This window comes from Kogia breviceps, chromosome 9, assembly GCF_026419965.1.
Source record: "Kogia breviceps isolate mKogBre1 chromosome 9, mKogBre1 haplotype 1, whole genome shotgun sequence".
NCBI lineage: Eukaryota > Metazoa > Chordata > Mammalia > Artiodactyla > Physeteridae > Kogia > Kogia breviceps.
This window is the reverse complement of record NC_081318.1, coordinates 38,562,807-38,577,881: the sequence shown is the minus strand read 5'-3', so window position 1 is coordinate 38,577,881 and position 15,075 is coordinate 38,562,807. Positions and strand designations below refer to the sequence as shown.

Here is a 15,075-nt window from a genome sequence, read left to right as displayed (position 1 = left end):
ACTGGGATTTATCCCACGGATGCAAGGATTTTTCAATAGACACAAATCAATCAATGTGATACACCATATTAACAAATTGAAGGATAAAAACCATATAATCATCTCAATAGATAGAGAAGAAGCTTTTGACAAAATTCAACACCCATTTATGATAAAAGCTCTCCAGAAAGTAGGCATAGAGGGAACCTACCTCAACATAATAAAGGCCATATACAACAAACCCATGGTAAACATAATTCTCAATGGTCCAAAACTGAAAGTATTTCCTCTAAGGTCAGGAAGCAAGACAAGGATGTCCACTCTCGCCACTATTATTCAACACAGTTTGGAAGTTGTAGCTTTGGCAATCAGAGAAGAAAAAGAAATAAAACTAATACAAATTGGAAAAGAAGAAGTAAAACTGTCACTGTTTGCAGATGACATGATACTATACACGGATAATCCTAAAGATGCCACCATAAAACTACTAGAGCTAATCAATGAACCTGGTAAAGTTGCAGGATACAAAATTAATGCACAGAAATCTCTTGCATTCCTATACTCTAACAAAAAAGATCCGAAGGAGAAATTAAGGAAACAATCCCATTCACCATTGCAACAAAAAGATTAAAATACCTAGGAATAAACCTACCTAAGGAGGTCAAAGACCTGTACTCAGAAAACTATAAGACACTGATGAAAGAAATCAAAGATGACACAAACAGTTGGAGAGATATACCCTGTTCTTGGATTGGAAGAATGAATATTCTGAAAATGACTATACTACCCAAAGCAATCTACAGATTCAATGCAATCCCTATCAATTTACCACTGGCAATTTTTACAGAACTGGAACAAAAGTCTTAAAATTTGTATGGAGACACAAAAGACCTCGAATAGCCAAAGCAGTTTCCTGGAAAAAAACAGAGCTGGAGGAGTCAGACTCCCTGACTTCAGACTATACTACAAAGCTAAAGTAATCAAGGCAATATGGTACTGGCACAAAAACAGAAATATAGATCAATGGAACAGGATGGAAAGCCCAGAGATAAACCCAGGCACCTATGTTCAACTAATCTATGACAAAGAAGGCAAGGATATACAATGGAGAAAAGACAGTCTCTTCAATAAGTGGTGCTGGGAAAACTGGACAGCTACATGTAAAAGAATGAAATTAAGTCACTCCCTAATACCATACACAAAAATAAACTCAAAATGGATTAAACACCTAAATGTAAGAGCAGACACTATAAAACTCTTAGAGGAAAAGATAGAATGAACACTCTTTGACATAAATCACAGCAAGATCTTTTTTGACCCACTTCCTAGAGTATATGGAAATAAAAACAAAAAGAAACAAATGGGACCTAATGAAATGTAAAAGCTTTTGCACAGCAAAAGAAGCTATAAACAAGATGAAAAGACAACCCTCAGAATGGAGGAAAATATTTGTAAATGAATCAACAGACAAAGTTTAATCTCCAAAATATATAAACAGCTCATGCAGCTCAATATTTAAAAAAACAAACAACCCAACGCAAAAATGGGCAGAAGACCTAAATAGACATCTCTCCAAGGAACACATACAGATGGCCAAGAGGCACATGAAAAGCTGCTCAACATCACTAATTATTAGACAAATGCAAATCAAAACTACAATGAGGTATCACCTCACACCAGTGAGAATGAGCATCATCAGAAAATCTACAAACAACAAAGGCTGGAGAGGGTGTGGAGAAAAGGGAACCCTCTTGCACTGTTCGTGGGAATGTAAATTGATACAGCCACTATGGAGAACAGTATGGAGGCTCCTTAAAAAACTAAAAATAGAATTACCATATGACCCAGCAATCCCACTACTGGGCATATGCCCAGAGAAAACCATAATTCAAAAAGACACATGCATCCCAATGTTCTTTGCAGCACTATTTACAATAGCCAGGTCATGGAAGCAACCTAAATGCCCATTGACAGACAAATGGATACAGAAGATGTGGTACATATATACAATGGAATATTACTCATCCATAAAGACGAATATAATTGGATCATATGTAAAGACGTGGATGGGCCTAGAGACTGTCATACAGAGTGAAGTAAGTCAGAAAGAGAAAAAGAAATATCGTATATTAACGCATATATGTGGAATCTGGAAAAATCGTACAGGTGAACCTGTTTGTAAGGCACCAGTAGAGACACAGATATAGAGAACAAACGTATGGACATCAAGGGGGGGACAGTGGTGGTGGTGGTGGGATGAATTGGGAGATTGGAATTGGCATGACATGTATACAGTGATGTGTATAAAATAGATAACTAATAAGAACCTGCTGTATAAAAGAATAAATTAATAAAATTCTTTTAAAAAAGAAAGAAAATTCACAGCTATGTACACACACATAGAAATACAAAATTTGAGTTTTATGTGATTTCCTTTTATAGCAAGCAGAAAATTCATCAACATTCATTGTAATCAGTTACTTTTGGGTGCTGGCAAAGAACATGGCCACAATAGAAATGTATTAATGTCATCTACATGGAAGTAGGGATGGTAAAGGGAAAGGCTAATGTCTTTCACAGAGCAAAAGAATTACTAACTCTACATGGAAGTAGGGATGGTAAAGGGAAAGGCTAATGTCTTTCACAGAGCAAAAGAATTACTAACAGAAGTTCTTTCTGAATTTTCTAAGCAATCATCAAATATCTTTAATACACAATCCAGTGACATCAAGTAGTAATATGCACTGAAAAACACTTCTAGACAACAATCTTAAAGTATACTAACAAAATATATTTTTCAAACTAGAAATCTGAGCTAAAGTCATACATTAGTGAATCCATATTATGATGCGATAGGACATTTTCTATCATTGTGCAATGACAATATATTCAAGAGGTTTGGCACAGAGATCTTCTATGGAGACAAATTCATAACTGAAACATTTCCTACCCAATCACATCTGTGATATTTTTCCCTCTGGCCATAGCACCATAAAACGTTTTTATAGAATTTAGTCAGAATAAAACTTAGAAGTCATTTACTTTACTCACCTTTAGCTTATTTTTTTGACTAACTAGTTTTCTTCTGATTATAAGGTAATAAAAATTTGCTGCAGACCTTTTAGAATATAGAGAAGTACAAAGGTATAAAAAAGAATTGACCATAATCATAACAACTGGCACAATTAACATAATACTGTGTATTCTCTTCTTTATTTTCATGTATTCACCTAAAACAATATCATGAACATGATGTTATTAAAATTCTTCACAAATATAGATTTTTAACAACTGCATAATCATTCATCCTCTGGAGGAAACATACTTTAATTGTATTCCTGTTTTAGGTTGCTGAGGATGTTCATTAAAACTTTTCTATATATATAATCAAAAGATTATATATATATATATATATATATTTTTAAATATATTATTAAATTTTTAGTAAACATGCCCAGCAATGTAAAATAGGAGTACATTAAATAAATTATATATTTACATATATATATATATAAAATATATGCTCATTTTATTAAATAATCATTTAAGATGAATTCAGAGGAGAGGAAATTCATCCTTTTATACATGAGGAAATGTAGACCCATACAAGTTATGTGACTGATGAGGTCCAAAACTAAGGTTATCTGATTTTCTGTTTTACTATATCCATGTTCATAAAGGAGTCTACTAGTTTATTTTCATAATGTCATCCTCTACAAGTTAAAAGCGCAGATGTTGGATCTCATTCTATTGTGATGCATTCTATTAGTATAACTTAACATTAGTATCTTTAAATTCATAATCTTATTCATCTTTCACTCATAAAACTCTTTAATTCCCTCTCCAGCCTACATATAGTGGCAATAAACCAAATCAGAAAAGCAAATTCAAATATTAAGAAATACATGGGAAATATTAAAACAAACTAGGAAAAAAAAACAGAGTAAGACATTCTTTTCTTATTTTTCACTAGATTACAAGTAAAAATCTACTTGAATATGGAAAAAGCTCCATTGTGATTACCCATAGGCAACAATTTAAAATAAACTGAGGAAATCTATGATATAGTATAATTACAATTCAAAGAGTTAAAGCATATTAAACAGATTTGGATACAATTCTGAAGTTATTTGGGAGGGATATGAAGGGTAAAGGTTTCAGTCAATTTCTACAAAGTCAAGATAAGCATCCTGGAACAATGCTGGCTGATTTTTAGATAGGATGTTTACTTTCTGGAAAAGTGCATTCCCTGCTTCCAAGGGGAGAAATGAATCAACAATTCAGAAAGCCTGAAACTTAATTGACCTTCCACAGACAATCTCCAAATATATTGATGGATAAGCCAAAAAATCCAACTGAGAATGATTGGAAAAATGTAACAACTTTTTGTTGTTATGTGTATATGCAGTGTAAGATTCAAGAGTATTCTTGTTTATTTAGAATTGTAAAACTTGAGTTTTTATTTCTGAGAATTATAAAAATATTGAAATAATTTAATTATTCAGATAACCATTAATTAATAAAAAATAAGAAATCTCTATAATCAAACATCACAACTTAGCTTTAAATAAAAATTGTAGGGCTTTAATTCAATTTTTTTCCCCTCTGTCCTTTAAAAACTTATTTGGGAGCATCATTATTCATTATTTTTCCTAGTCATAAATGTTATTGGAACATAAAACATGAGAGCTCATTGTAAGGGTAAAAATATATGTACTAAAACTCATCAAATACAAGTAGGTTAGTATATGATATGACAAATGTTTTCCTTCATCCTAGTACAGGTTCTTCATCTAATTTTGACAAGTAAAAACAATACGAATTAAGTGAATGGAAATTTATACTCAGTCCAACTTGTGAACCAAAAGCCATTCTGCATCTATATATTTATATCCATTAAAAAAAAAAAGAAAACAACCACTAAATTTCAAAATGGTTTTGTGTCTCTGACTCATATTACTGGTTCAAGTTATAAATAATGAGTAGATTTCTTTTAAAAACTTGATGTAAACGAATGGCATTAAAGTCCTACACAGAATGTATTTGTCAGTGTTTTGCATATCATAGTTTCTTACTGTAATAAACACAATGAGATTGGCCTTCCTACATGGTTCTCACTTTTTCTTTTTCTTTTTTTTTTTTAAGATATAAGTGACAGAGGATATTTCCATACATGATATATTTTCAACTTTCATGTGTCTACTTATACTTCAGTGGTTCATAATACTATTATTAAGTACACAGCAGGAAAGACAGCCTAGAAAGAACTACACAATAGATATAATATTGAAGGTTATGTGCAATTCCCAATATTCTGGCTATCAACCTTATCATTTTTCTCTCCCAAATAAGAAAGCATCTGGAATACGAGTGACTGACAATTATACAATTATATAGATAAGATTGCACTAGCTTTATTTACTAATAAAGAAAAAGCAAACCAATCTCAAACTTCAGTACTTTATTATTAGTAAGTAATTATTTACCCCACACCCCACAACTAATAACAAAACAACATTTTTAACACTTCATTTCAGAATCACTACCCTACCAATTAAAACCCAAACTAAAGTTAACATTTTAATGTGGACTTGGCCAACATGCTACATTTAATAGATTTAATCTTATTAATAAGAGAGAAATAAAACTGCTTCTAGGTGATTTATTTTCACTTTCAAGTTGCTACTAAGCTTCTTCATGACAGTCACTTCTACTATAGTCTCTAAGTGATCTACAACATTTCCAATCTGTTCATCCCATCTTTGATATACCCTACAACGATTAAATTGTATTTTTATAATAAGTACTCCTCAAAAGCAAGAAGGACCTTAGATGTTTTTCTTATCATCACTGAAGCTAGAAAAAAGAAGTAGGGGTCGTCACCTAAAGTTCCCTTCCACTTATGCACAACACTTATCCAACCCCAAGTCTCTTGCTATACTTTTAGCCAAAAGTGAGTCAAGTGACTGCTTCTCCCGTGACAATAATAGTGGTCCCTCATGATAGGTGAAGGAAATTGTTTTACAGAGACCACCAACATTTAGTTTTAGACAAAAGGATGTGGATAACTTTTTTGCAAACCTATCTAAAGGTGCTCAGTATTAACTTCTACATACATACAAGTATGGCTACATCTAGATGTAGGAAAATCTAATGGGTTGAAGATCCAAGTTTTTAAAGAGACATAGGTGACTAGAGATCAGGTGCAGTTTCCATTAACTAAAATATTCTTCACTTTATATAATGATTTGTTGCGGGGGTTAATAAATAGAGAATTTCTGTACGTATTCAAAAATGAAAAAAATTATAATATATGAATTTAGTCACATATTTTATGGAATGTAAACATGGTATAAAGAATGTGGGCATTTCTGTTATAAATTAAAAGCTGAAAAATGTTAGTTACCAATATGATTTCTATTATACATTTTTAAACTAATTACTTAGAAAATTGATGTCTATAGGTCTTTTACACATTATTTCTGTTAAACACTAACTAAAAACATAAGGTACAAAGCATTTATGTGAGGAAAAAACAACCAGGTAGTCAGCTGAAAGCATCTTTTGGCACTTTATTGAGTTGTCAAAGTTCTTTTCTAGATACACATACACACACACTCACACACACACACACACACACACACACACACACTCATTGACAGCTTACATTATCTATATGATATTTAAAAGGAAATTTTCAAATATAAACTGTTCCACTATAAAATTCACGACTACTCTTGGCTGGGTTACCTGAGCAACCTGTGTGACATACTTTTGTTCCTACATTTGAAATCCAATCATACAAGTAATAAGAAGACTTACCGGCCCAAACGAATTACTGTCAAAACTGTGTCCATGATGATCACCTTCAACCCAGATGTGACCACGGGGGACTTTGACATAGCGGTTTTTGTGTCCCATAGTTCTAGAAATAAACAGCATAACCATTGAGAAAAGATCAGAAAAGAGAGAGATCAAACAGCTAAGCATACAAATTCAGGAAAGGTAAAAATACTACTGTAAAGATGCAACGGATTATTATAGGTTACATGTAAGGCTATTCTAGAATTTTCTTTTTAAATAAGATGTGGTTAAGACCCTGTAAACCTAACCACAGTATTTTTTTTCATGTTTCTGTAGGTAGGACTTTTGTGCTTAAACAAGATACACTAGCACCAGATAATGGTTTGCTACTTAACTTAATTCATAATATCCTATGTTTTTATAAAACTCAATAAGCCCCAACAAAATGCAGATCTATTTTATTTCTGACATCTGCTTTTACCTCAATGGTCAACTTGGCCAGCTGCAATCTTTATTTTTTTAGTCAAACTTCTCAAACCAACTGACAGAATTTTCATAACCTCTTAATACTTTAAAATTCAGAATATATAAGAAAAAAATTCTAGATGATATCTTGTCAAATATAAGCTATCAATGTCAATTGAAAATTTTTGATTAGCACCATTCAATTTAATAAATAATTCTTTTAAAAAATTTTTTTGGCTGCTTGGGGTCTTCGTTGCTGTGTGAGGGCTTTCTCTAGCTGCAGTGAGAGGGGGCTACTCTTTGTTGTGCTACGTCGGCTTCTCATTGCGGTGGCTTCTCTTGTTGCAGAGCATGGGCTCTAGGTGCGCAGGGCTCAGTAGTCGTGGCTTGTGGGCTCTAGAGAGCAGGCTCAGTAGTTGTGGTACACGGGGTTAGTGGTTCCATGGCATGTGGGATCTTCCTGGACCAGGGATCGAACCCATATCCCTGCATTGGCAGGCGGATTCTTAACCACTGCGCCACCAGGGAAATCCCATAAATCATGAAAATGAGAAACTTTTCAACAATTTTGAAGACAATATTTAGAGAGCAATGATCGACGATATACACTTAGTGGAACATTCTGTCTTCTTAAGGCTGACAAGGAAACCAAGTAAGGAAAGGCTCTCTCGTACTGTGTTGGTGGCAATGTAAAGTGATACTTTTTTCCTATTTTGCCATTGGGGGGTCCATTTTTGTCAAATTTATTAATAGACTAAAACGTATGTGCCTTTTGACCTAGTTATTTTACTGATAGAAATCCATTCCAAAGAAATAATCAGAAATATGGACAAATATTTATTACCAGAGATGTTCAACACAGGCCTTTTGTAACAACAAAAATTATCTTTCTAAATAATCAACAAGAGATTGTTTACATAAATTATAATATAACTAATTAAATAAAAGGGATGGAATTAGATTAAATATTATCCCAAGCCTATAAAAATAAATTCTTTTCAGGGCAGAGACTATTTTTCCTTCTTTCATTCCCCAAAGAATTCCAGACAATGTCTAGCTTAAAGAAGCTTCTCAATACATAATAGTTGAATGAATAAATGTCACCCCCAAGTCTATAGACTTAACCCCAGAGACTGAGCTTTATACACTGTTCTTTGAAGTGGAGTCCCAATCAGACCATTTCTGTTAGTTAGTAAGTTGTATATATGCAGAAGAATACATAAAAAAGGAAAACTGCACATAAGTTGGTGCTATAGAAATTGAAACTGTTCATCATCTAGAATGTTTTTTAATTTTCAGGATAACTTCAGTGTTGAATTGCTTTGCTTTAGATCACTAAATCATTCATGCAAGGTGTTGTGACCATTAGAAGCCCACAGTAAGTAAATGACTGCTGTTTATTTTTAATTACTACTGGGAAGAAGAGTTTCAGCTTTTTAAAGAAAAGCAGAAACAAGTTGAATACATCATACTGTCATATAAATGTTCCTCAATTAAAATCAGTCAATTAGTTGTTGACATCACTAGTCATTTTATCATGAGATTCCTTCTAAGAACTAATATCCCACATCAAATATTAATGATGGGAAGAAGACCCTTTTACTTAACTGTTGGCAAGGCATATTCTCCTAATAAGTCCAAATATTTGTTTACCTTATTAAGCTGGCTAGTTTGGATAAGTACTTAGAAAGGAAACAATTACCTATTTTGTCTCCTCAAATAACCATTCAAGCAGAAATATGAAATAAAACCAATCATTTCTGCAATGAAATGGTAGGTTCTAAGTCAAGCATATTCTTCTGGAAAGTGAATCTGATATAAGACTCAGATTCAGTTTCAATGTCATATAAACCAAGGAGTCAAGATACTTGTGATAGAAAAAAACAGTATCATAAAATTACCAGTGACAGTTGCACATATCCTTGCATTGACTATCTTATTTAAAATTTTTAAATACATCCAACTTCCCATCATTTTCTGGCCCCTTGCAATGCTTTATTTTTCTTCATTGCACCCACTAACATGACATCTACTTCCTAATTTATTGGTTTATTGCCTATCTTTCCCCCCACTAGAACGTAAATTTTGGAACTTTGTGTTTCATGTTCACGAGAGTATTCCCAGAGCACAAAAAGAATGCACCATACAAAGTGTTCAATAAACTTTTGTTAAATGAATGACCAAATGAATGTATAACTGAAGAATGAAAAACACTTTCACCACAGTTGAATAATACAGTAGAAAGTGCATAGATTCTGGAAACAGACTAAACCAGTTTTAATCTTTATGCAGTTACAAGTAATCTTGTGCAAATTTCTTAGTTTCTATCTCCATTTGTCTACCTTTGAAATGGGATGGATTAGACATGCCCTAACTGGGTTGAGATGCAGGTTAGTCGTTCGATGAGAATATAATGGAGAGGTTGTTATAGAGCATGGTCTCTGCAATCAGCCTATCTTGGCTTTGATGTCTAACTTAACACTTCCAAGTTTATGTAATCTTGGACAAGTTGATAAAACTCAAGCGTCAGCTTCTTCATTTGCAGAATGGGGCAAATAATAGTACCTAGCTCAAAAAGTGGTTCTATGGATAAAAGTGGCATGTATTAAACGCTTGATAAATGGATTTTCTTACAGTTGAGATTTTTTAAGTAAAGCACTCAATCTAGTTCTTATGTACAGTAAGAACTCAGTAAGCTATAGTTATTATTGCTATTATCTTCCTTTGTCCACTGTTTTCTTTCATTTTATAATTCAGAATGTGTTCAGCCTGTACTGTCTATTAGCATCAGTCTTTTAAAATTACCTGAGTTATGCTTCAATAATTTATTTCTCTCACATTTGCACTGGGACTATAGACTATCTTTAATGGTACAGTGAAGCTTATTTTTCTTTTATTCTTATGCCCTTCTGGGATATTCTAAAACTTACATGTGAAAACACAATCTATCTGTTTGTACATATGCAAGCATGCAGAGAGTAGCAGGTGAAAGCACAATCTATTTGTTTTCACTTACTAATCACTTACATATTTGAATGTTGCTATGCTAATAGAGAATGGTTTACCGAGACACTAGACAGGGTGTGAAATAACTCTTTGAGCTGTATAACCCTGCTAAAATTCATGCCATATACACATATTTAATTTCTCAGGCTTCAATCTAACTTAAAAAAAATAACCCAAAGTAGCTTTTAAAAATATGACATTAAAATATTGAGCTGGTTCCTTTTAGGACTGCCAAAGAAATATAATACTTCTAATAGAATATCTCTAGAGAAGGAATTTTAAATAGCTTTGTGCTCCTGAATTCACATAAAAGAAAGACAAGGTAATCTTTTAGGTGATTTAACAGTTAAGTGAGGTGTCAGCCTACAAGGTTGTATGTATCTATGGCTTGCAAATAATTTTGGTTTTGACTGTCAAAAAATGAGTTCTGTATGGTATTCTAACTACCTGTCTACAAAAAGGCATTTTTAGTACTAGCTTTACCAAGACAAGTTACCTAGGTCTTATAAGTGGAATGAAGAATGATTTTTTTCCAATTTGATTTGACCTTGAAAACAATGGGTTTTTTTTTTTTTTTTTTTTTTTTTTTAGTTCTCGATGTTTTGAGTGTCATCAGTTGAATACAAATTTGTCTATGTAAACCTTGATGTCACAAGAAGGAAACAAATTCATATTTAAAGTATTTCCCAAATATACACACACACATTCTTAATGTAGGTAATTAGTATTAATAATTCATAATTGATTAACGTGTTTTTATTTATTTTTCAAACCATTCTATTGAATTTTTTTCATTGTCCAAAGTAGTAGCTGCCCTGAAGGTGTTTACTGGACACTCCCTGGATCCTAGACCCCCTGGGTTTTCACTGTCCAGAAGGGATCAGGAGTATAGAGCTCAGGATTCAGTAAGATCAAGAGTTGGAACTAGATATCTTTTATCATCATTAATAGACTGACTAGAAAAAAGTAATCTACCATCAGGAAAGGAAAATGAAAAGGATATTTGCCTATCTAGGGTGACCTCTGGAAGGGAAAAATTCTCTCTTGAGAGTCCACATCCTGCTCTCAAGGTGAGACAGGTTCAAATTCACACTGCTTATGTGGTCTGGGATAGTCAAGAATTAACTTTAATTGGCTCCAGGAATCTGGCAGAAGGAACTATAAATCTTTTCAGGGATAATCCCTCAATTCAGAGTTTTCAAGTTTTCTACAGATAAGTCCCAGTCAATAGGCACTCACAATCCCAAAACCAAACTCACAAGGAAATAACCAGTATTAATGAGTCAGAACTCATTAACAAACAGCAGAATTTGACCACCAAGGACTTAAAATGCTGGATTTCTCAAACATAGAATATAATTTATACAAATTCAAATATTTTTTTAAATTAAAAAAGGGAATTAAAAACATGAACAAGGAACAATATACATTTTTAAAAGACAGATATTTGAGAAAAAATCAGAGCTTCTAAAAATTAAAATATACTATTAAATACATGGATTAAAAAGCATATGAATATAAATGAAAGAAAGAAGAACTGGAATATATATCTAAAAGATTACTTAGACTTTAGCACAAAGAGGTAAGGAAATGAAAAGTAGGAGAGATGGAGAATATTATTAGAAAATGTAATATAAGTGTAATGAGAGTCCCAAAGCAAGAGAATAAAAAGGAACAAGGAAGAGATAACATTTGAGAGATAGTGATAGAGAATTTTCTAGAACTGATGAAAGCATGAATTACAGCTTCAGTAATCAAAGTGAATCACAAGTAACATAAATAAATGGAAAGAAATCACACTGTGATACACTGTAATGAAACTGCAGAACACTAAGGAACCCTTTTTCCCTAAAAAATTTTTGAAAAGCTGCCAGAGAAAAAAGAGTAGACTATCTTCAAAGGAATAGCAAACTGACAGCAGAGTTCCCTTGTTAGGAGATAAATATAATCCAGCAATTTTAAGTGTACAGTTCAATGAGTTTTATAAATCTACCCAAGCCTATAATCACTAGATCAAGATATGAAACATCCGATCACCCAGAAAAGGCCCCTCATGCCCTATCTGCCGGCAGACCTGCCTCCCTCCATCCTCAGCTCCCAGCAACCATGGCTGAGCCTTTTGTTACCATGGTTGTGCCTCTTCTAGAATTTCACATAAATGGGATCATTCTATATGCATTCTTTGATTTCTGGTTTTGTTTCTTTAATGTAGTCTATTTGCTTTTGAGATTAATCTGTGTTGTTGCACATGTTAGTCATTTGTTACTTTTTTCTTAATAGTATACTGCTATAGAGATATACCACAATTAGTTTATCCATCAATAGTTCAAGGACACTTGGGTTCTTTCCAGTTTTTGGCTATTATCAATAAAGCCACCATGAACCTATAAGTATTTAGGTGGATGCATGTTTTCATTTCTCCTGGATAAATATCTACAAATGAAATGGCTGAGTCCTATAGTAACTGAATGTTTAGCCTTGCAACATGTCAGACTGGCTTCCAATGCAGCTGTACCAACAATGTGTGAGTTCCAGTTGTTCCACACACCCTAACACTTGAAAATCACCATTCTTTTAAATTTTAGCTATTTTAGGGGCCTACCAAGATTGTAACTTATACCATGATTCAAAACATAAGCCACAAATCAGTCTATTATATATATATAACAGATAACAGTCTAAACTACCATAGGCAAAATTTCACAAGCTAGAAACATCTGCAAGAAAATAATTGGTGAATGGAGGAATAAATAAATGAACGAATGTCAAATGTTGCTAACTGCAGAGGTGTTCAATGGATGATATTGTTTTAGGCTGGAATAGTCAGAAAAGGTACTATGTATATTTGAATCCAGATATGAAGAACAGATAAAACCTAAAAGGTAAGGAAGATAGTGTGGGTTTCAAATCCCATTCGCTTATAGAAAAAAATATTTCTTTTTCTTTAGTACATTATTTTCTGGAGATATACCACTGTAAATTAAGGGAGATATTTCATAAATCACTTTCTAATGAGGACATTCAATTATTATAATTGTATAGAAAAATTAAATATATTTAAATTATTTTATTCCAAAAATGTATTATTGACTTTTCTCTTATATATTCTATCTGTTATTACAATATACCCAATATTAACTTAGATCATACTGAGTCAAAAAGTTTAAGGTAAATATATTATTGAATTATAGCATAATTATAAACATTATGTAAGCTATCTGAATATATAAAAGCTAACTCCACAAAATAAATAATGTATCTAACTTACATATATTTAAAACTAGTTTTTGCTAAAATGATCACCAATTACATGACATGTCAAAGTTATAAAGACCATAATCAGTTTACCTATTGTTAACTGGATCTTATCATGTAATATATATAGTGATTCATTCCATGCATGGCTTCCTAGCAAACAAATTTAAATAGAACAGTGAACTTGAATGCATAATTTTATTTTTCAAAAAAAATCAATATGTATTATAAATGGTATTGTTGTGCTTGTTTACAAAGTTCTCTTTCAAAATGATTTCCTGGGTGTCCACATCATTCATGGTTTAGTTCCACAGGTTTTTCCCACATGCTAGTTACAGAAGGGGGTGGGGTAAACATATTTCAGTGCTTTCTTAACGTAAGGTCCAATAATAGTTAGATATTAGAGGAACTATGAACAATTTTCAATCTGTTTGCTCTGATCCCAGTCTTATAACTTTAACTTTTTAGAATTAAAAGGAATGGTTACTATTCTCTTTAATTCCTAAAAGCAAAACTAATGAGCCTTTGGATTAATTACTAGTAAAACAAAAAATAAATGCCTCAGAGGTAAAGAGATCACCAAACAATGGCTCTTCTTTAAAAATATCTCTTTAGAATAGGAATAATAGATAATTTTGAAGCTGGAAAGCAGTGTGGCAGAAGGAAAATTAATATAGGCTTCCAAGCTAGCCAGACTCAGGTTGAATTCCAGTTCTGCCACTTCCTACTTGCATGGCCTTGAGCTCATCAGTTGTAACAGAGGATGATACTATCTGGCTTCATAGAGGTGTGATATGAGATAAGGCATGTAACATTTTTAGAATAGTGCCTGGCAGAATAGACCCTAATAAATGGTAAACTTCATTATCAGAATTAGGGAATAAGCTTAGCTGTTCTTATGATACAATAATTAAGGCAGCTAGAAAAAAAACTTCTCTAATTCAAATTAATTCCACAAATATTTATTAAGTACCCAGTGGTATCAAGAACTGTTAGGCACTAGAGATGTAAACATAAATATGACACAGACCTGCCCTGGAAGAATTTTTAGCTTAGCTAAGTAAATAGACTATTTTTTTAAACATACAATTTCAACTCAAAGTGGTAAGTCAATGTTACAGGTGCAAATAGGGCAAAATAAGGAGCTGGGCAAGAGATATCCAACTCAGCTAGGGTTACAGGGTAGTCTTCAGGAAAAGGTAATACCTTTCATATATTATACCCATATTTCTGAAATTATCAACATCCGTGTATTACATGATGGGTATAAATTATCAGCAGCCCTAAACCACCAAATTTAAGCCAAGGAAAAGGTACATAATAATATTGCAACTGTGGATGAAGAATGTCACCTGCCATATCAGTAAACAAAGGATTTTGCGGCCATCAAGCCATCAGCCACTACAGCCGCTCCCGGACTGTGCACCCTGAGAGGACTCAGGGTGGGAAAGCAGGATACTGGCCCTAGATAGATAAGGTACATATCAAAGGAATGATTTCAATGAGCCCAGACAGACTCTGGTATCTTCCCATACATAGAAAAGCACTAAATTCATTAACTTGAGA

General features: G+C 32.9%; 1 protein-coding gene across 2 annotated transcripts in view; it reads right to left on the bottom strand.

The window, feature by feature from the left end:
- IMMP2L (inner mitochondrial membrane peptidase subunit 2) overlaps window positions 1-15,075 on the bottom strand; it is a 915,024-nt gene that overhangs the window by 199,102 nt on the left and 700,847 nt on the right. For both annotated transcript variants that reach the window (XM_067042322.1, XM_067042323.1), the window contains exon 6: window positions 6,802-6,904. In XM_067042322.1, coding sequence (XP_066898423.1) covers window positions 6,802-6,904 — 103 coding nt within the window. The remainder of the gene's footprint in view (window positions 1-6,801; window positions 6,905-15,075) is intronic.